Source organism: Lynx canadensis, chromosome X (assembly GCF_007474595.2).
Source record: "Lynx canadensis isolate LIC74 chromosome X, mLynCan4.pri.v2, whole genome shotgun sequence".
Lineage (NCBI taxonomy): Eukaryota > Metazoa > Chordata > Mammalia > Carnivora > Felidae > Lynx > Lynx canadensis.
Genome location: NC_044321.2, coordinates 120,609,609 through 120,630,176, shown reverse-complemented (window position 1 = coordinate 120,630,176; position 20,568 = coordinate 120,609,609). Strand labels below are relative to the sequence as shown.

The window sequence follows — 20,568 nt, the reverse complement described above, 5'->3', positions numbered from 1 at the left end:
CCCACTTTGCAGGGATTGGGCGTCAGTCCCCTCCCCTCCACCCCAGCGCCGTGAGGCCGGGATTGCACCGCACTCCGGTTGGCGCTCAGCCAGTACGTCTGGGAGATGTTGCTGAATCTCCCTCCTCGGCATGTCCCCAAGAGACTACGCCGAGCCGTGCGTTTGGGTGGGGGGCAAGTTTCTTCTTCGAGCCCAGGCGACCTGATGCCCGCTCCGCCTCTCCCCCAAGCCCTGCCGCACAAAGAGGCTAGGCGACACCACTGCACTTTCTGTGGGAGGCTTTTACTGAGGGATTGAGGGAGGCTCCCCGGCCAGAGGGCTGAGGGCCTGGAAAGGCACATGCGGTGGTGGCTGTGGTGGGGTCTCCCTCATGGGTGGGTGCTGGCTTTGCAGAGACAGCTCCCCTGGCTGACCCCTCTTTGGCACTGAGCTGGGCACAGAGGTGCCCTCATGCCCGGCAGCCCCAGCAGTCATCCCCCATTCAGTTGGTCTGCAAACCCCACCCCCCGGAGGTGGCCGGCAGTGTGGGCTGGTGGGGCACAGGGCCTCTGGGGGCTGGCTCAATGGCTAGGCCACCTGCGGAAGGACCGTGGCCCGGGCCGCCTGCGCTGCTGGCAGGGTGCCCATGTTGGCAATCGAGATGGCTACAAACAGGGATCCAATAAATTAGCTTGTAGAAGGAAAGAAGGCTAGGGGCCGAGGAGGACAGGGACCACATTCTTGTCATCGCTTGCTAAGAAATACTGTGCGCTTCCTCCCAAGGGCTCCTGGAAACAACTGGTGGGGAGAAGGGGTTCACACTGGGGGCCCCTTCCGGCTGTGGGCCCCATTCGCCCGTTCCTATGGCAGGAAGGGCATCCCGTGGGATGGGAGCCTCGGTGGGCCATCCGGGGGGACCTCGTGGGGTCTCCGAGGGACTGAAGAGGAGGGAATGAGGGGGACCACGGTGTCAGGAGGGCAGGGCCCCACAAATGCCAGGCTCTGCACAGTCTGGCCGGCAGTGCGAGCTGGGGGTGTCACCTCCACCCCCACCCCCTCCTGGAAGAGAAGAAAGGACCACCCGCCCGGCCCGGGGAAGGGGCCGCAGGGACAGGTGCGTGCTCTCGCTGGCGGCCAGGAGGCCCGGGAGGGAAAGGCATGCGGGGTGGGCCTGCGGCAGGGCTGGCTGGAGGGGTGAGCGGCCGGGTGCTGCTGTTTCCTCCACGTGGTCCCAGGGCTCAGGGAGAGGCGGCACCCTGGAGGACCCCAGAGCCCTGGCCCAGGATCTGGCAGAGCTCCTGGAGGCGCCGCTGCATCTTGGGAATGCCGGCCAGCTGCTGCTCAAGCCGCTGCTTCTCCTCAGTCAGGCTCAGGCGAGCGGCGGAGTCTAGCTTCTCGAACTTCCAGCCACCCTCCCCATCAAACTGCAGCAAGTGCGTGTGGTACTTCCTAGGCCGGGAGAGGGACGGGGGCAGAGGGGCAGAGGCTGTTCGGCAGGAGACACTTGGCACCCTCCTCCCGCCCCACTGCCGTGTCCCCGGGGGTGCCGAATGCAGGAGGGAAGGGAGGGCACCTACCACAGGGAGGGCCGGTGGGTGATGGAGAGCAGCGCAATGCCAGCGTCCTTGGCCGCCTGGAAGATCTTGCCTTCCACATCGATGCTCACGGCGCTGGTGCATTCATCCAGGAGAGCGTACTTGGGCCTGGGGGCAGGGCCCAACGTGCTAGGCTGTGGATCCTCCTTTGCAGAAGCCTTGGCCTGCCCCCCACCCCGCCCCAGTGCAAACCCTGATGCTGCTTTTTGGGGCCAATCCGAGCCCGGGGCGAGGCCTCCGAATGGTCCCGGGGCACCTGGCTGTCCCACCCAGCGCGCTGGGATCACCCAGGCTGCCCTTTCGGCTCTGCCGCTGGCTCGGTGCGGGAGGGAGCCCGGGCGCCGCGGACAGCCCAGCTCACCTGTGGTAGAACATGCGCGCCATCCCGATTCTCTGCTTCTCACCCCCCGACAGCACATCCTTCCAGTCACACACGGCTTCCCAACCTGGGCGGGGCACAAGGGGGTTCTGTTGGATTCAGCAAGGGCTGGGCATCAGCAGGGGCCCAGACCCGGGGGACGTGGGAGGGGCTGGAGAGGCTAGTGAGAGTGGAATACGGTGGCACGTTTGACTTTGGAGAAGGCTGGCCACTGGGTACGCGTGTCCTGCCTACTTACCTACCTGGAGGTAAGACTTTAATAGCCCAAAAAGACGTGATCAGAATTGTGCAGACGGTCGTGGCACAGCCCCACGGATGACTGCAGCAGCGTCTCCTGAAGGGTCCTCCCCCACGGGGACTGGGTGTTTGTCACTGCCTGTCGCCAGTGCCTTAGCGAGCCTGAGCAGAAGCAACTACCTCCACTCGGTCCTCCCTCGGGACTCGAAGTTTTGTCAGGGCGCACGCCCAGCCACAAGAAAGCCTCTACTCCATACCTTGCCTTGAGGCCGTAGCTTGCCCGGAGGTGAGGGGCGACCGGGTGACTGATTTCTGGCCGACGCGTGTAAGTGTGTTACACACGTGGCAGCTTCTGGAACTTTCTTTAAAAGACACATGGCATGTGCCCTTGGCCCTTCCCCCCCTTCTCCAAGCCACGGCCTGGGATGTTATGTGGTAGCCGGAGCAGCCATCTTTGGACCACGAGGTGGCTTCAGTGGCGGAGGCTAACATAGTTGAGCGACCCGAGGGACCTGTCGCAGCGCAGGGCTGCCTCCATCAGTGGTGGCCTGCTTTCCTCAGGACTGTTATGTCACGGTAAGGTAAACTTGTGAACGATCTTGCTGACGTTCGTTCGTTCGGGGAAGGGGGTTCTGCTGCTCACAGCTGAACTCAGTGCTAATAGGTTGTGACGGCAGGCCTCAAGGGCCCAGCGCACTCAGGGGTGCCAGAGAAGACAGGAGGAGGGGTGCACCCCCGGCGCGGGGCCGCTGGAACAGAAGAGGGCTGACCAGGACACAGGGAAGCCGGGGATGAAGCCTGGGGGGACCACAGCCACCAGGGTAGGCCCAGGAGGAGCCGCCCCCCCCCCCCCAAATCCACCACCTCCAGCCCTCTTTGTGACACAGGCGACGGCATCTGGGAAGAAGCCTCATGAATCATCTGCTGTGCCCTGAACACCTGCTAGGAGTCCTTACAAGACGGATTTTGTGTCAGGCTGGTGCTAAGGGAGCTGTCCCCTTTTGCAGGGGAAGAGTCTCGAGAGGTGAGGTCACTGCTTACAGCCAAGCTGTCCCCAAGTGACGAGGCAGGAAGCGCGGCCCAGGCTCTCAGATTTCAGGAAGAAAACTGAGCCCAGCCCCACCTCCCTTTCCTCCAGCAGCTCCGCAGCCCTGGGCTACCAGCTTGTCCCTCCACTCCTGCCGTCTCCTTCCCAGGGGATGGCGCCTCCCAGGCTCAAGACGGAAATGCAAGCGTCCCCTCTGGCTGTGTCCTGCTCCCTGTACTAGAGGCGCTCTGCACGGACACCCTGGGCACACGTTCCGCCCGTGCTCTGTCCTCTCGCTAGACCTGTCACTTCCCTGCCTCGAGCCTTCCAAAGGCTTCCTTCACTGTCAGGGAAAGCCTGGGCTCCCTGCCTGGCCCACAGGAGCCTCCCTGCCCCTGAGCCCGACGGCCTGAACAAGGTGATCCGGGCCAAAAGTGAGCACCCCCATCGCACGCTTCCCGCTGTGCCTGGCTGCCCTTGCCTCATGACTTCCGCCCACCAGCTGGGGCGTTCCAGGGCGCTAGCACTTTGGACTCCCGGATGCAGGGACTATCTGTATCCCTCAGGGGCGAGAGGGAGGCAGGGGTGGGGGTGGCAGCCGGTTGGCAGTCTTGGGCCAAAGGGCAATTGATAGGTGGCTCACTCCCTGGCGCTGATAGGTGGGACGGGCCACCCCCCCCCCCTTACCCCCTTCCCGCTGCAGTATGTGGTTCAGGTGCACGATGTCCAGAATGGCCTCCAGGTGCTGCTCCGAATAGCCTTTCCTTCGCATGTCTTCCACAGAGTCTGGGTAGATCACCTGGTCTCGCAAGGAGCCCACGGACATGTAGGGCCTGCGGGGAAGCTTCACGTCCGCTAAGGGCAGGGTTGACCGTGTTCCCCGCCCCCTCCCACCGACGGCCTGTGCCCTAGTGGGTCCTGTCACCCCCTCCCCCCACCAACAGCCTGTGCCAGAGTGGGCTCTGCCCCCACCCCCACCGACGGCCTGTCAAGGGCGCTGGCTGCTGGACTCGGGGCTGACTCGAAGCCCACAGGCCCTTCCACAAAGTGATCCGGGCAGTGCTCACACCGTGCCCCCCCCATGCACGCGCACCACGCGCTGTGCACAGTCCCCTCGCGTGCATAAGTGCGTGCTCACACATCTGGCACGCTCACGCACGTGCACAGACACACACCCACTCGCGCACAGACACACGGTCCCCCCCCTTCTGTGCGCACACAGTCACGTGCGGTGGAGTCGCCCGGCGGGCAGGCGAGGGCGGGGCAGTGGGTGGAGGCGCTGTGGCCCTTGGACTCCGGGGCAGAACGTTGCCATCCTCTCCCGATGCCCCAAGCTCTGCTGGCTCCTGGGCGGTGGGTCCCACAGGAGGGGGGCGCAGGGGCAGAGCTGGGCGCCGGGCCCCCTTCCCCCTCACCTCTGAGGGATGTAGAACATGCGCTGGGGCGGGGGCTTGTACAGCACGCCGCCGTATGCGGGCCACAGCCCGCCGAGGATCCGGAACAGAGAACTCTTGCCGCAGCCGTTGGGGCCCGTGATGAGCAGGTGCATGCCTTCTTCCACCTGTGGGGGCAGCGGCGCGGCGTGGGGCCGCGGCAGAGGCAGGGCCGCGGGGGCCCTCCCTCCTCTGACCGTGGCCCACACTCAGGGGCTCCCCCAGCCGAGGGCCCGAGGCATGAGGTCCAGCGCCCAGAGCCCTAACCCGATGCCTGTTTTGGGTCCCGGCCTGTCCCCTAAGCTCCTTTCATGTGCCGGAGAGCATGGGGCCAGCATGAGGAAGGCCTCAGAAAGTCCACGTCGCCCTCTCTGCCATGCCGTCCCACCTCGCTAGGAGTCCCCGGGTGCTCGCTGTCCTAGTAGCTTCGCTGTCCCTCGCTTTCCCGTGAGGGACTGTCCTGGGAAAAGCAGTTTCCTTCGAGTTCTAGGTGGACGGTACAAACTCCCAACTCTGTTCCTCATGCCTGGCCAGTCCTCCTGCCTCCGTGGCCCTCTCACTGTCCCTGCGGGTCCTAGGGTGCTGGGAAGATGCTTCTGTGACCCCCGGCCTCAGGGTCAAGGCCTCAGGCTCCCCGGTCACCCGATTCCATGATGCCTGCTGGTCTTATAGAAATGCCTGCTGCGGGCTGGGGGGGGTAGCCTGGGGGTGCGTGTGCAGGAAAGAGGGGGTCAAATGGCAGGGAGACCACCGTCCTCGGGAGGCAGGGGAGAGTACGGGGCATGAAGCCAGGGCACCCGGGCACAGCTCCCAACCTACAACCCCCCCACCCCCCGCCCAAGGCCACGTTAACTTCCACTCTCTCAGAGCATGACTGATGGTGGCACCGCTCTCCTGCTGACCCACGTAAGCCCCTAGGTGGCCTGGGTGCGCCGGCGTTGTGCGTTGAGCGGGGTCCCTCCAAATGCACATGTTCGAGTCCTACCCCCCCAGACCTCACTCAGAATGTGACCTTATTTGGAAACAGAGTCTTTGCAAATATAATTAATTAAATTTAGATGAGGTCATCCCGGAGTGGGGTGGGCCCCTCATCCCACGTGACTGGTATCCTTATCACACGGGGACATTCGGACGCAGAGACGTGCACACAGGAAGAACACCACGTCAAGATGAAGGCACAGTTTGACGTGAAGCCAAGGCCGGGAACACCGCCGATGGCCTGGGATAGACAGACTCTCCCTCACCTACCAGACACCCTGATCTGGACTTCTGGCCTCCAGAATCCACTCCTGTAGTTTGAGCCCCTCACTCTGTGGTCCTCTGTTACACTATAAAGTCTCTCTAGCGGGGCCTGGGCCCATCAACGTGCACCCAGCAGTCCGGCAGGCTGCCTCTCTGGTCCCCTTCCCTGCCCCTGTCCCACTTCTGCGCCTGGGCGATCACGACTGGGAACCGCTTCCTTCTCTTCCCCAACGTCTTCTAGTCCCGGAGCCCAGCTTCTGCTTAGCCACCCACCCCTGCTCTTCCCTCCCCCGCCACGGTCACCCCTTCTCGCCTGGCCATGCTCTCTAACCAGCTGCGCCCTGGCTCGCCAGGGCCCCCAGTCTTGGCCTACTTGGCTGTCACTGGGCCTGCCTGGAAATCGTTTGCCTTGGGCAAACCAATCATCGGTGGCTTCCTGCCATGCCGCAAGAGTGACCACAGGCAGGGGCGATGGGGATCACACCACGATCCTGTGCTGCCTGGGGTGACGAAATGTGCCCGCCTCCAACTGGCTCTCAGGGCCCTCCCGGCAGGCCAAGGAAAGGAGCCCCAGGCACTTGCCTCTTCTCACTTACCCCCGGCCCGGCCATGGCTCCTGCCGATCCGGCTCTGCGGCCAGGTGCACGAGGCCTCTACGGGACCCGGCCCCGAGATCCCTTAGTTCTGTGCTCCTGCCACTTCATGGCCTTCTTTCTGCCTGCCTTAGGGGGAGGCCTTCATCATGCAGCCCACCTGTCCCGAGGCTCCTGGGTGAAGCTTCAGGTGACCTCCGTGCACCACAGGGATGGGACTACTCTTACTGTGGCCTGCACGGGATCCTGGGCAGCTAACTGGGGACCTTTGTAATACTTTTGGGGCCCCAGAGTGGGGCCTCCCAGAGGGCAGGGCCCCTCCAATTTACCTCTAGTTCCCAGTGCCCAGCCCAGGGCTTAGGGAATATTGTTTGAACGAATGAAAAAATGAATGAATGAATGAATGAATGACTGACTCCCTCTCACTTCTCACCCTGACCCCCTGCCCCCACCCCTGCCAACAGGTCTCTCCTTCATCCTATCATTCCCTGACCCTGTCCAAAGCTCTGGCTAGGGACAAGGTGACTGGTGGATGTTGGCCACCAGATAGCCTCTGTAGTGGCTGAGAGCCCTCCCAGCGGGCCAGGCTGAAGTCCGCACACACCTGCACTGGGGGCTTCTCGAAGCAGATGGGGGGACCCCAAGCCCAGGTCACTGGAGCAATCTATTCTACCATAGTTGGACTTGAGCCAGAGTCCCCAAGTCCCAGGCTTCTCAGGGATGGAGCCGGGGAGGGTGGCAAGGATGGGGCCAGGAGCCCTCGGGTGACCCTCGGCCACTCCTGATAGTCGCCAGTCGCTTTGATGAGCTCTGACTCCACTGCGTCAGAGCCAATAGTCAGGGACACGCTGGCCTCTCAACTTGACCTTAGCCCGCCTGCTAAGTACATCCGGGGACTGACAACATATGCAGGCCCGGCAGGCCAGACACCAAGGACTGGGGGCTCATAGATGCAGAAGGCCAGGCCCAGGGTAGCTCAGCCCAGCCCAGCCCACACTTCTGGGCCAGGCATCCCCCCACCTGTCCCCCACGTGACTTACCCTGATGTTGAGGCTGGACACCATCACCTCTCCCGTGGGCGTGATGATGGGGATGTTCTCACAAATAATTCCCTGTTCCACATCTACCACTTGGCCTGGAGAGAGAATGCAACGAAGGAATGGAGAGAGCAGTAGCACTCCCTCTGACTTCTGGTGGATTCCATGTGCCCCCCAACCCGCTCACAGCATGCCAGTGTGTGGTCCGGGGCCCCCTTGGGAATATGCTGGGTCTTCCGGAAGTCCACCCCCAACCAGTGTCTGGTGCCGAGCTCTGGGCAGGGGAGGGGGCGAAGTCAGTTCTGTGGCTTCTGGAACCTGAGGCACGGAGTCCAGCCTTGTTCCGTAAAACCCTCTGCTCTTGCTACCATTTTAATGGCGGCTTCAACGCTTGGGCCCCTCTTCCACAGCATCGTGGCCTCTGCTGTAGTCTTGAACTTTCTCTTGCTGCCCACACGGGGGAGTGGTCCCCTCTACTCGGGGACCGCGTCCCCCGCTTTTGCAAAGAGAAATAACAGAAATCTCAGCCAGGGCACTGGGAAGGAGCCGGCAAGCGAGGGGTTGGCCAGCGGTTACTGCTCTGGGAAAGAAGGCTGCGGGGGGGGGGGGCACAGCAGTCCGGGGGAAGTCCCTCCCTGGGGCGCAGCTCGAAGATGCTGCCCTCTGGGTGGGGGGGGGTGTCTGCGGGGAGGGTGCCCTTACCTCGGATCTGCAGGGGCCCCTCTACACGGACACCAGAGCGCACCACAGCCCCGGCTCCTGCCTGAGTGCTCTCCAGCTCGCCAGGCCTCTTGAAACGGCAGTGTTGGACATCTTCGAATACCTGGAACATCTCGTGTACTCGGGCCGTGTAGCCGGCCAGCTCTGTCACCTGTGGGGAGGGTGACGCTGGCTCAGACCCTGCCGGCTGGGGGGTGGGGTGGGCGGCACAGCGGAGAGGGGCGCGCGGCTGGGATGGGGGGGGTACCTCCTTGTAGGACGACATGATCCGCTCGATGGCATCCGCGGCAGCGGTGAGGAGGTTGCGGGCAATGGTGAAGGCTTCTGTGCGTTCGCTCACGAGCTCCCCTTCCTGCATCTCAAAGGCGGCCTTCTTCACTGCCTCTGAGTCTATGGAGCACAGTGGGAAGAAGGGAGGGGACAGTGGAGAATCAAAACTGACCCACTAGGGGAAAGACAAGTCTCCTCGGCAGACGGTGCGGGACAGGTGGGTACCCACTCGCCAGAGAATGACCCCTGCTTTGCACCACACACAAAAACTAACTCAAAGTGGAGCACTGGCCTGCACGTACGTGCTGAGACTGTAAAACTCTCAGGAGAAAGCAGGCGTTAAGTCTTTGTGACCTGGGATTAGGTCTGGCTCCTTAAATATGACACCAAAAATACAGACAACAAAAGGAAAACAGATAAATGAGCTTCATCAAAATTAAAACCTTTTGGGCACTGAAAGAAAACAAAAAATGTGCAGAGACAACCTATAGACTGAGAGAACATATTCACAAATCACGTATCTGATAAGGGTCTCATATCCAGGATATGTAAAGAACTTTTTCTTTTTTTTAATGTATTTTTTAATGTTTTATTTATTTTTGAGAGAGACAGAGTGCGAGCAGGGGAGGGGCAGAGAGAGAGGGAGACACAGAATCCGAAGCAGGCTCTGGGCTCTGAGCTGTCAGCACAGAGCCTGACGCGGGGCTCGAACCCAAGGACTGTGAGATCGTGACCTGAGCCGAAGTCGGATGCTTGACCCACTGAGCCACCCAGGCGCCCCTCCAAAGGACTTTTTAAATTCAAAAACAAAGAGAACCCAGTTAGACAATGGGCAAAAGATCTGAATTGGCATTTCTACTGTATTTCTTAGATCTACAAACGGCCAATAAGCATGTGAAAAGATGCTCAACGCGATTAGTCACCAGAGAAATAGAAATCAAAAGCACAGCTAAGGGCGCCTGGCTGGCTTCGCCTTGGTTTCGGCTGAAGTCATGATCTCACGGGTTTGTGGGTTCGGGCCCTGCATTGCGCGCCGTGCTGACAGCGTGGGGCCTGCTTGGGATTCTCCCTCCTTTCCCCTCTCTCTGCTCCTCCCCCGCTCACGCTGTCTCTGTCTCTCTCAAAAATAAATAAACTAAAAAAAAAAAAAAAAAAACCACAGTGAGATACCACTTCACATGCCCTAGGACGGCTAGAATTAGAAAGAAATGATAACAGGTGTTGGTGAGGAAGAGAAAAGATGGGCTCACACACCGCTGTGAGGGCTGTAAAATGGCCCGGCCTGGAAGACAGTTCCGCGCTTCCTCAAAAAGTTCAACATAGAGTTACCGGAAAACTCAGCAATCCCATGCCTGGGCATGTATCCAGGAGAAACAAAAGTATCCGTTCACACGGAAACCTGTATACAAATGATCGCGGCAACGTTATTCACAATCACCAAAGGGTGCAAACAACCCAAAAGTCCATCAGCGGAGGGGTAGGAAAGAAACTGCGGTGTATGTACGTACGTACGTATGCATATGAATATTATTCAGTCACGAAAGGCAGTGAGGCACTGACTCACCCCACAATGTGGCTGAACCTCGAAAGTGCTATGCTGAGCGAAAGAGGCCAGACACAAAAGGCCACATGCTGAATGATTCCGTTTATGAGAAATGTCCCCCAGAGGCACATCTACGGGAACAGAAAGAGGTGTAGGTGCCAGGGGCTGGGCGGGGGGAGGGATGGGGAGTCCAGGGTTTCTTTCTGGGGCGATGACAACGTTTTGGACTTAGACAGTGGCGACGGTTGCACCATTTTGCAAATATATTAAAAACCGCTGAATTGTACCCTTTAAAAGGCTGAATTGTATGGTATGTTAATTACATCTCAATAACGGGGGCGAGAAAATGAGCCACGAGGCATTTGGCCTTCTTCTCTGGCACAGTCCGCTCCTTCCCCCCAAAACTGCCCTCCTTCCGTGTCCCGCGCTGATGGCAGCAGCCCCTCTCAGGGCCACACCTGCACCTCGTCATCTCACGCCCAGAGCTGTGTACCCCGGGGCCTCTCCAACACGAGCGTCCCTTTTGGACCTCCATCACCACCCCCCATCTCTCCCTCATCTCTCCCCTCGAGGCTGCATTCTTGGCCTCCGTGAGCATGGCCATCCTTGATGCCTCTGTTTCTCCCCAGGAGCCCGTTTCTGTCTTGACTTGCTTGTCCGTTTCAGTCTAGAGCCCACGGTTGTGCACTTTGGTCCTCTCCTGTCAGAGGACTTGACTCCCTTGATCCTTAGAGCTCTCAGGGGGGCAGGGCTTTTACACAAGGAATGCTCTGGAAATGGTGACGGGGAGCAAGGGGGGAGGCCGAGTCTGAGGGTCCTGGGGTGTGGGAGAGTGAACAGTGCCCGCTGGGGGTATCCAGGGGAAGCAGAGGCTCCCGGGCTGAAGCGGTGGGAAGGAAGATTCCGTAAAGAGCCCGGGGACTCTAGGGTTATGATGGGCGGGGGTGGGGTGGGAAGGGGCGGGAGGCGGGTTCAGGACAGACGGCCTCCAGAACAGCACACGGTGGAAAATGGATGGGATGGATGGCCCGAGAGCCTCGCGTTGCCTTTTCTTGGGCCTGGCCCAGGAATCCAGGGGACGGGACTGTTAATCCTGATAGCGTATGGTCCCGGGCCTACCTTCCCATCGTGCCCGGGGGGACACAGCCCCCAACAGGCAGGGGGGCCATAAGCCTTCCTCCTCACAGGTCCCGAGAGCTGGGCAGTGACTGCACGCACAGGGAAATGGTGTGCAGCTGCCGGGGGCATCCTGGCAACAGCCGGCACCTCCTTGGAGACAGAACTAACCGACCTCTCCATAGGTTACTGCAGAGACTCAGGCAGCTAAGGCCAGGGCCCTGGAACGGAACACAGGCTGCTGTTCACAGCAAGGCCACTCCTCCTCTGGGCCCTCCAGGCTTGCAGCTCCAGGCCAGAAGGGCAAAGGTATCCAAATTTTCCCTCCTTGACAATTGGGAAGTATCTGTCTCCTCCCATTGGTCCCCAGTGCTCTCAGCCTCCTCGAAGCACCTAGAGCCCTCACTTAGCCACCGGGGACTGGGGACGCAGCAAGGACAAAACGGACAAAAACCCCTGCCCCCATTGAGCACACAGCCTAAAGTGGCAGAGTGACAATAAAGCAAATAGAGAAGTAGAGTAGACAGGGTGTTCAGTGTCAGGACAGCAGTGAGGCGGGGAAGGGGAAGAGGACGGTGGGGGGGTGGGTGCTGTCATCAGAGGGAAGCACATTAGAGCAGTCACCTGCAAAGGCCCTGAGGCACAAGCATTGCTTCAGAGGAATAACAAGGGGGCTGTGAGTCAGAAGTAGAGGGAACAGGGGGGCAGGAGTATTTTGTTTTCACAGGTGCCGTGAGGCCAGGGACAAGAGCTCACGCTTCTTTGAATTGCTCACAAAGCCTGGTGTAGCAGGGGCTCCAAAAAGTCCTAGGCTTTCACAGGAGGGAGAAGCCTCGGGACCAGACAGGCCCCACGGCCAGCTATAGAGGAAAGTAGCTGCAGGCGCTTCTTCACGGAAACCACAGGTCACCTCGTGGGTGGGTCCCCGTGCTCCAGGCCAGGGGTGCTGACCGGGTCTGGCACCTGTGTCTGAATCAAGGCCGCCCTTTCCGTATGGCCTTTGCGGCAGAAAGCAGTAACCCCCTCCAATAGATCCTTCCTCTTGGGGGTTACCCAGAGGGGGACAGACAGTGGAGGGTTCAGAAGCCCCAAGGCAGAGACACAAATAGGGAGAGAATCAGAGAGGCTTCTGGTTCTGAAACAAGTCAGCCTCTCTCTCTCTCTTTAAAAAATTTTTAAAGTTTATTTTACTTATTTTGAGAGAGAACGCAAGCACGCACAGGAAGGGCAGAGAGAGAGGGAGAGAGAGAGAATCTCAAGCAGGCTCCGCACTGTCAGCTCGGAGCCTGATGTGGGCCTTGAACTCATGAACCTCAAGATCGTGACCTGAGCTCAAATGAAGAGCCAGTCACTTAACCGACTGAGCCACCCAGGCTCCCCTCCCTCTCTTTACATATAACTGAAAATTCTCTTACTATGGAACTGCATAACACATGACACCTTTTACGTTCAGAAATTTTATAATGTATTTTATGTCTTTTTCTGAGCGAGAGAGAAAACGCAAGTGGGGGGAGGGGCAGAGGGAGAGGGAGAGAGAATCTCAAGCAGGCTCCGCACCCAGTGCAGAGCCCACTGTCAGATCGTGACCTCAGCCAAAATCAAGAGTTGGACACTTGACCGACTAAGCCACCCCAGCACCCACATTTTATTTATTTTTTTAAGTAAGCTCTACTCACACCCAATGTGGGGCTCCAATACACAACCCCAAAATCAAGAGTCGCATACGCCACCGAGTGAGCCAGCCAGGTGCTCCAAAATACGACACCTTTTATTTTATTTATTTACATTAAAAAAAAAAAAAAAGCTTTATTTTAAGTAGGCTCCGTGCCCATTGTGGGGCTTGAACTCATGACCCTGAGATCGAGAGTTGCATGCTCTACAGACTGAGCCAGTCAGTCACCCCAAAGTAGAACTATTTCATTCATTCATTCATTTTTTAGAGAGAGAGAGTGAGAACGAGTGTGAGCAGGGGAGAAGGGCAGAGAGAGAGAGAGAGAATCCTAAGCAGGCCCCATGCTCAGCATGGAGCCCAACGTGGGGCTCGATCCCATGACCCCAGGATCATGATCTGAGCTGAAATCAAGAGTTGGACACTTGGGGCGCCTGGGTGGCTCGGTCGGTTGGGTGTCCGACTTTGGCTCAGGTCATGATCTCGCGGTTTGTGAGTTCGAGCCCCTCGTCGGGCTCTGTGCTGACAGCTCGGAGCCTGGAGCCTGCTTCCGATTCTGTGTGTGTGTGTCTCTCTCTGCCCCTCTCCTGTTCACGCTCTGTCTCTCAATAATAAATAAATGTTAAAAAAAAAAAAAAGAGTCGGATGCTCAACTGACTGAACCACTTAGGAGCCCCAGCATTACACCTTTTAAAGCAGAGCTGTGCTCCAAGGAAAACAAGAGAAATTCCCAGGAGCACAAAGAGGGGCCAGCAGCCAGGTACTCCTGTGAAATCTCCAGAGATGGGAGAAGACAAGGAAGCTTCTTCTGTGCAGCTGGGGCTCTAGGTGCACCGAACAAAAGGTCTCTTCTAAGAATCTGTAATTGTGTGTGTGCAGTTCAAATTAATACTGCCTCCAAGTTCAGAAACCCCTCCTCCCCGAGCTGAGAAGCTAATGTGAAATGGCCTCCAAATGGTCAATTAGCCGGGTGTGCAGGCCCAAACAAAAGCACACACACACTGCACTGGACAACTACCCCTCCAGTGAGACCACTCGGGGTTCCCACGGAAGTCTGGTTGCAAAGCCCACGGGGAAACAATACACCACAAGTTAGAGCCCCAAGAATTCAGATAATCAAATAGTTGGATAGAGACTGTGGAGCGTAAAAGGAGCAGTCCAAAAGACGAGAAAATCGGACACTTCTAGAAACGGTTTCGAATTCATATTTGAAAAGAAAAATTTCAGCGTGCCTGGGTGGCTCAGTCGGTTTCTTGATTTCACCTTGGGTAATGATCCCAGGGTCGTGGGATCGAGCCCCGTGTTGGGCTCCATGCTGAACATGGAGCCTCTTTTAAGATTCTCTCTCTCCCTCTCTCTCTCTCACTCGGGGTGCCTGGGTGACTCAGTTGGTTGAGCGTCCGACTTCGGCTCAGGTCACGATCTCACAGTTCGTGGGTTCGAGCCCCGCGTCGGGCTCTGGGCTGATGGCTCAGAGCCTGGAACCTGCTTCGGATTCTGTGTCTCCCTCTCTCTCTGCCCCTCCCCCACTCATGCTCTGCCTCTGTCTCCAAAATGGATATAAACATTTAAAAAAATTTAAAAAAAGATTCTGTCTCTTTCTGCCCATCTCTGCCTGCCTATGTGTACTCTCTCTCTCTCTAAAAGAAAGAAAGGAAGAAGGAAGGAAGAAAAAAAAGGAAAATTTCTGTTTTCAAATTTCTGTGTGAAAGAGAATCAAATAGAACTTATACGAATAGTCACTCACGGGCGCCTGGGTGGTTCAGTCGGTTAAACATTCAGCTCAGGTCATGATCTCGTGTTTCATGAGAAGCAGTGCAAAGCCTGCTTGGGATTCTCTTCTCTCCCTCTCTCTCTCTGTCTCTTTCTCTGCTCCTCCTGCATGCGCGCTCTCTCTCTCTTTCTCTCTCAAAATCAATAAATAAACTTAAAAAATTATTAGAAAAAAAGAAAGTCATTGGAATTTTAAAAAACTTCAAATCAGACGCAGCTGAAAAGGGAAGTGATGGGTGAGTGAGCACAGAGGTCAGAGGAAATCTTCCAGATTCAGCACAGTGCTAGGTGGGGGACAGCAAAGGTCTGCATGTCTAGCAGAAGTTCCAGAAGGAAAGAGTAAAAGAACGAGACCAGGCAACATATGGAAAGATAACAACTGAGAATTTTCCAGAATGATCAAAAAATGTGAACATACAAAGGCCACACAAGTATGGAGAAACAGAAACCTACAGGTAAACACTTCGTAGGGAACCTGGAAGATGGCAAAGAAGGAAGTTTCCAAGTAACCGGAGAGACAATGCAGGCTTCTAGGGGCGGTTAAGCTGATACATTTTCCAATGGAGAAAATGGAAGATTCTCAAGGGGCTGAGAGAAAATAACAGTCCGCCTCGACTCCCACACCCAACCAAACTTTGGGGGAAAGAAACAACAAAATAATCTCAAAGCTCCCATGATGAAAGCCTTGCAGAAAGAACTTTTAGAAGATGTAGAAATCGGTAAACAGGGATGAATTTAAATCCACATCGACCCGATAAAGCGACAGCCGAGCATAAAAACAACAGGAAAGCAAACTTGACACAGGGCTACCTCAAACATCGGCACGGCTGGTCCCTTCCTGAGTTCGAATGTTCTAAAGGCTGGGGGCGGGGAGGGGCTACTCTTCTCCCGTGCGTGGTAACCACGAAAAGACTGGCAGTTAGAGGAACAAAGCGGGAATCCTGATGATCCCGTAGTTAAGGTGAAAAGCAAGGAGGCCTTCCTGTCCCCCACCCCCAGCCCAGACCACAGGGCAGAGGTCTACACCCACTGCTGCAACCTACAAGAGTTGTTGCAGGCACGGGAAACCCAAGGCCCGAGCGCTGAGGTGGCCCACAGAAAGCCGCTCCACTTGCAGGCTGCAGTGAGCCGAGGACAGGGCCAGGTGGGCAAGGGTGCACGGGCCTGAGAAAGGGACATGCGTTGTCCCTGACTCACAGTCCCCGGGGCTCAGCTGAGTGCTACCCAGGAGCGTGAAATGCCGGGAAGCGGAGACACACGCAGAGCAGAAGGCAGCCAGGAGCCGTGGGACCTTGGTTGCCATCGAGGATGCCGGGCGGGCCTCACGGCCCTAGCAGAAGGGGTGGGCGGGTCGGCTGAGCTCTTGGTCCTTCCAAGCCTAGCACTCAGTGATCCAGGAGGACAGGACAGGGTCCCTGCCTCCCCCCCGCCTCCCAGAGCTGGCTCCTACCTGACTCGGAGTAGCCGGTGGCAGTGATGATGGGGACGGCCACCATGAGTAAGCCGGAGGCGCTCCACATGTACTTCATGAGGAACTGTTCCAGCATGATGTACCAAAGGCGTTCCAGCAGGATGAGGTTAACCTGCGAAGCTAGGTCCTGGTAGGAGTGCCGCAACAGGGCTAGCTCCACCTGTGGGGGAGGGGCGACAGAGAGACAGAGAGAGAGGCCTTCCGGTGACCACCGTGGGGGGGCAACAAGTCTCCCAGCACTGCTCATACATGCCCTGCCATTTGATGGCCATGACAAGGTCAGGGGCTGGGGGTTACAACTGGGCCACGTTTATAGGGGACAGTTTTCAAACTTTGGGACCACTTGATGTCATAGTACGGGGGTACAGTGGCAAGGAAGAGAAGGGACTTGCCGCCCCCACCTTCGGAGGCCCATTCTTTCCACCTGTCTAGTTGGGACACTTACCGTGCCCCTCTCTTTGCCCTGCGCAGCTTTGGGACATCTTTGGGCAACTGCTGGCGAGTGCCACCCTGAACTAAGCAAAGGTCAGCACAGGAAAGTAAAAGGCAGTACTTGGTGTTGAGGAACTTGCTTAGAGAGCGTCTACCTACTGAGGCCCCGCCTCCCCCACCTGCCCGAGGTTCTTCTGGACAAGGGCCCTCCGCTGTGTCCTCCTACAGAAACCCGGGCGGTGGGCTCCCAAGCCAGCCCTGCCCTGCCCTCCCCGTTCCTGCACTGGCCACCACCGGCTACCTCAAGACGGGGACCGCTGGGGAAAGGGGACCGTGCAGGGTCTGTAGAAGAGAGCAGGAGAGGGAAGGGAGGGGGAACCAGGGGTGTCAGGAACCGGTCACAGCCAGGTGGCCATTAGGTTGCAGATTCCTTGGCTCAGTACAGGGGTGTGTGCCGCAGCCCTGCCCTCCCACCCCGGCTGACCACAGCTGCCCAGCCTGGCACCATTCCCTTTGCCAAGTGCTTCACACCCGACTCTCCACTTGATAATCATCGCGTGCTGTCGAACGTGTATTCTCACGTCCGTTGTACCGTAGGACGCCCCAGCCCAAAGTGGCAAAGTGATGTGCGTGAGCTCGCGCAGCTTGGAGGGAGCAAAAGGTGGGGAATTTGGACCACGCTGGCAGAGCCGTTAAAAGAGAACCAGATTCTCATAAATGATGCTTTGACTTACTAAGGGGTTTACCTTGCTGTCAAGCCAGCAAGAGTCTGTGCACGCGTGTGCGTGCGTGTGTGCGTGCACAGGCTCCCACCTCCTGAATGAAATCTAGATCGGCCTCCTCAATGAAATCCCAAAGAGAGCGGAATACTGTGATGTCTGCCCTCCAGCCGGCCAGTCACCTGTGCCCCAGCCTGGGCCAGCATCCCTAGGGGCATCAGCAGCTGAGACTGGGGTGAGCCACATACCCGCACAGCAAAAGCAACCAACCCACCACCCGTGAGGGCTCGTCACCCCACACTGCTGTCCGGCCTAAAGACGTAGGCTGTGGACACACGCCGGGGCTCTCCTGCCCCCACCATCCACGTCTGCCACATCGCTTGGCTTTGCATCCAGCCCGATCCCGGTTCCTGAAGGGAGCACCCTGGCGATCCAGGCTCGTGCTGGGAGCTGGCAGGAGTGCCAGCCGGGGCCGACAATGTAGCTGCGGGTAATGTGCCAAGCGCCTTACCCAAGGCCGTGGCTGCCTGCCAAGGCCCTGCGGCCCAGCGTGCGGGAGAGATGGGTTGTGGCTGCAGACCAGGCATTTTCTCTTAATCTGGAGCCCGGCCTACACCCGGGCTGCCCCCACTGCAGAGTTCAGGGACAAACCCTTTTTTTTTTTTTTTTTTTTTTTTAAATCACAGCCTCCGCCCCCCATGCAGCCAATGAGACAAGCCCCAGGGACAAGAGCCCACCTCATTTAGGAAGGACACACAGGCCTTCAGGAGGTGGATACCATTGTGCCCCTCCCTGGAGAAGCCCTCGGGAACTGAAACCAGAGTAGCAGAGAGCAGGGCCGGAGGCAGCTGCAGCCCCAGGCACGAGGAAGGGGAGGGGCCAAGGCGAGATAAAGGGAACATTGGCCCCGAGTAACCTTTCCCAGCGCCGGGCTCCCGGCAGGCCTGGGACCCAGGCGGAAGGGCGGCCATGGGGGGGGGGGCAGGGGTGGCCGCCGGGCGGGCAGGAAGTGCGTCCCGCCGCGGTGGCGGCCTGGGCCGGGCATCCCTGGCCTGGGGCCTGGGGAGGCAGCCGAGCAGGTAGCCGGGGCCGGCCTGGGGGCTAAGGCGGGGGGAAGCTTTGACCCCGAGTGCCCGGCGCTGCCACCGCGCTGGGTGCTGCTCGTTAACCCCCGCTTGGGCTGAGTCATGCCCATAATGCCAGCCTGCCTGGCCCACCAGCTTGGCCAGATGCCGGCCTTCAAAGGGCCCGGGGCGGGGGGGGGGGGCGGCCCAGGAGGGGCCAGGCAGCAGGCCGCGTCCCACAGTCCCCGCTGGCGGAGGGTCGGGAGCCTCCTCCTGGCTGGCTGTAGGAGTGGAGCAAGCAGGGAGCTCTACCATCTGAAACCGCTAGGATCCACAGCTCCTAGGCCAGGCCAACCACACCGAGGAGAGGAAGCAGAAGTGGCCTGGAGCATGTGGGCAGCCCCCGCCCAGCCTTCCTGCTTCTCCATTTCCGTGCCTAAGCCTGGGCCGCCCAAGGCCCTGTCATCCCCAGTCTTCGTCTTCTATGACCTACCCACACCTCTGGCATGAGCCCCAGCCAGACCCGAGCTTTCCACGCTGTCCATGGCTGCCTGCCCCCTAGCCTCCCAGCTGTGAGCTTTCCTCTGTGCCCAGCACCCCAACCTGCCCCACCTCGTGGCCCCCATAGAAGGCGATCTCCTCGGAGTTGGCCACCACTCGAGAGTGCATGTAGCGCAGCTCTCCCTTCCGCCGCGCCTCCTCTGCCACCAGCTCGCCAAACTTAGGTGAGAAAGCTCGCAGCATGTTGGCTGTGAGGAACAGGACAAGGCCGGCGATGGCCAAGGGCCAGGCCGTGCCGGCCCCACGGGAGCGGGCCGCTCGAACCAGAGTGTAGGCCGTCACGGCGACGTCCAGGAGCGGCTTGGTGAGGTTGGAGTAGAGGTGGGCCACTGAAGCGGCAAAGGCCACCACGTCCTCCGTCAAGGACTGGTCAGGGTTGCGAAGGCGCCCGTCCATATTGCTGACTCTGTAGTAAGTCTGCTGGGAGAAGTAGAGGCTGTAGGCATGGGCCACTAGACGGCTGCGGAAAGACAGGGCCAGCTGGCCCTCGAGGTACCGGATGGCACTGTTGATGAAGGTGGCAGGGAGAGCGATGAGGAGCCACTGTAGGAGCTGCCAGCTGAAGGCCCGCGGGTCCTTGCGCACGATGCAGCGGGCCAGCCGGCCGTCCAGGCGGGCCACGTACACGGACAGGAAAGTCCGGCTCACCAGGGAGGCCGAATGCAGCGCCAGCAGCCCCGTTTCCCGGCACAGGGTCCTGGGGAAGAGCAGCCGCAGGAGCCCCAAGAGCCGCCGCAAGAACACCCTGTTCACGCTGGCCTTGGCCGCCGTGGCCCCAGAGACGTCCTGCGTGGACTCCCCTGCCGGTACCTGAGGGCCCCTGCTTGCAGCTAGGTACTGCCGCACCAGGGGGTAGATTTTGTGGGCTCCATAGGCGGTGAGGGCCAGGACCAGAGCTGTGCGCTTCAGCGTGGTCACCCGAGAGGGCCTGGGCGTGGAGAGTACCGGCATGTCACCTGGGCTGGATGCACGGGGCCGGAACTGGTGCCTGAGGCAGAAGTCGAGGCAGGTGGCCGGAAGGGTTGTTGCTCTGACCCCGGGCTCCTGGTCTAGGCCACTGGAAACCTTGCAGTGGTCCCTGAAACTGTCGCGTTAGACCACCGGGGCGGTGCTGGGGCCCCTGGTGCGGTGGGCTCAGGGCCCTCCAGGGTAGCGGCCTCCTCAGGCAGCCAAGGTGGAGAAACTTGTCAGGCCCCTAGCCCCTGGGGTCAGAGCCTCGGGGGGGGCGGGGGGACGTCCCGGCAGAGAGGGCGTCTCTTCCTCTACACCTCCTCCTCTACCTCCACTCCTGGTGGCTCCCCTCCCTGGGGCACTAGGCGCGTCCGTCCGCTCCGCAGCCCGGCTGAAGCCGACAGTGACTCCGCCACCCGCCCAGAATCCCCACCCACCCTACCCCTCCCCAGGGGCGAGTCGAGGGAAGGGGAGGAGGCGGAGGAGGGGCGGAAGGCGGAGCCCGGGCGCAGCGAGCCCCACCCCGTTCTCGCCCCACGGCTGGGCCCCGCCCCTTCCCCGGACCAGTGAGACGTGGGAGGACCGCGCGGGCCAGAGAAGCGGCCCCTGGCTTTCCCGCCAGGGCCCCGCCCCTCCTCCCGGCGCGCTCTCGAGGCGCCACCGCCCAGCCTCGAGGCGCCCCTTCTCCTCCAGTCCTGGGCGTCGGAGCCACGGCTCGGGGGCGGGGCGAAAACCGGCCGTGGGCGGAGTCGCCGGG

At 59.4% G+C, this 20,568-nt stretch overlaps 1 protein-coding gene across 3 annotated transcripts; it reads right to left on the bottom strand.

The window, feature by feature from the left end:
- Positions 1-263: 263 nt before the first annotated feature.
- On the bottom strand, positions 264-20,310 carry ABCD1 (ATP binding cassette subfamily D member 1). Of its 3 annotated transcripts, XM_030304657.1 has the most exons (11): positions 18,912-20,229; positions 16,064-16,244; positions 8,490-8,632; positions 8,225-8,393; positions 7,526-7,620; positions 4,633-4,778; positions 3,905-4,050; positions 2,196-2,207; positions 1,936-2,020; positions 1,557-1,682; positions 264-1,428 (listed from the first exon to the last, which is right to left on the bottom strand). In XM_030304657.1, exons 1-11 carry the CDS (start codon positions 19,809-19,811, stop codon positions 1,218-1,220), a joined length of 2,214 nt encoding a protein of 737 aa, XP_030160517.1. In that variant the 5' UTR covers positions 19,812-20,229; the 3' UTR covers positions 264-1,217. The 3 variants fall into 3 exon arrangements, 2 of the variants coding, with proteins under 2 accessions (XP_030160517.1, XP_030160518.1); XM_030304658.2 differs by lacking the exon at positions 2,196-2,207 and having other exon boundaries at positions 18,912-20,310; XR_003966488.1 differs by lacking the exon at positions 264-1,428 and having other exon boundaries at positions 1,595-1,682; positions 2,192-2,207; positions 18,912-20,230.
- Positions 20,311-20,568: the final 258 nt, after the last annotated feature.

Bases quoted from the DNA above. Each gene is read 5' to 3' on its own strand.
- ABCD1 (XM_030304657.1), bottom strand. From the start codon at position 19,811: ATGCCGGTACTCTCCACGCCCAGGCCCTCTCGGGTGACCACGCTGAAG. The intron at 8,394-8,489 runs GTACCCCCCCCA...CCCTCCCCACAG, and splicing joins TCATGTCGTCCTACAAGGAG to GTGACAGAGCTGGCCGGCTA. The intron at 7,621-8,224 runs GTAAGGGCACCC...TTCTCTCTCCAG, and splicing joins GGGGCCCCTGCAGATCCGAG to GCCAAGTGGTAGATGTGGAA.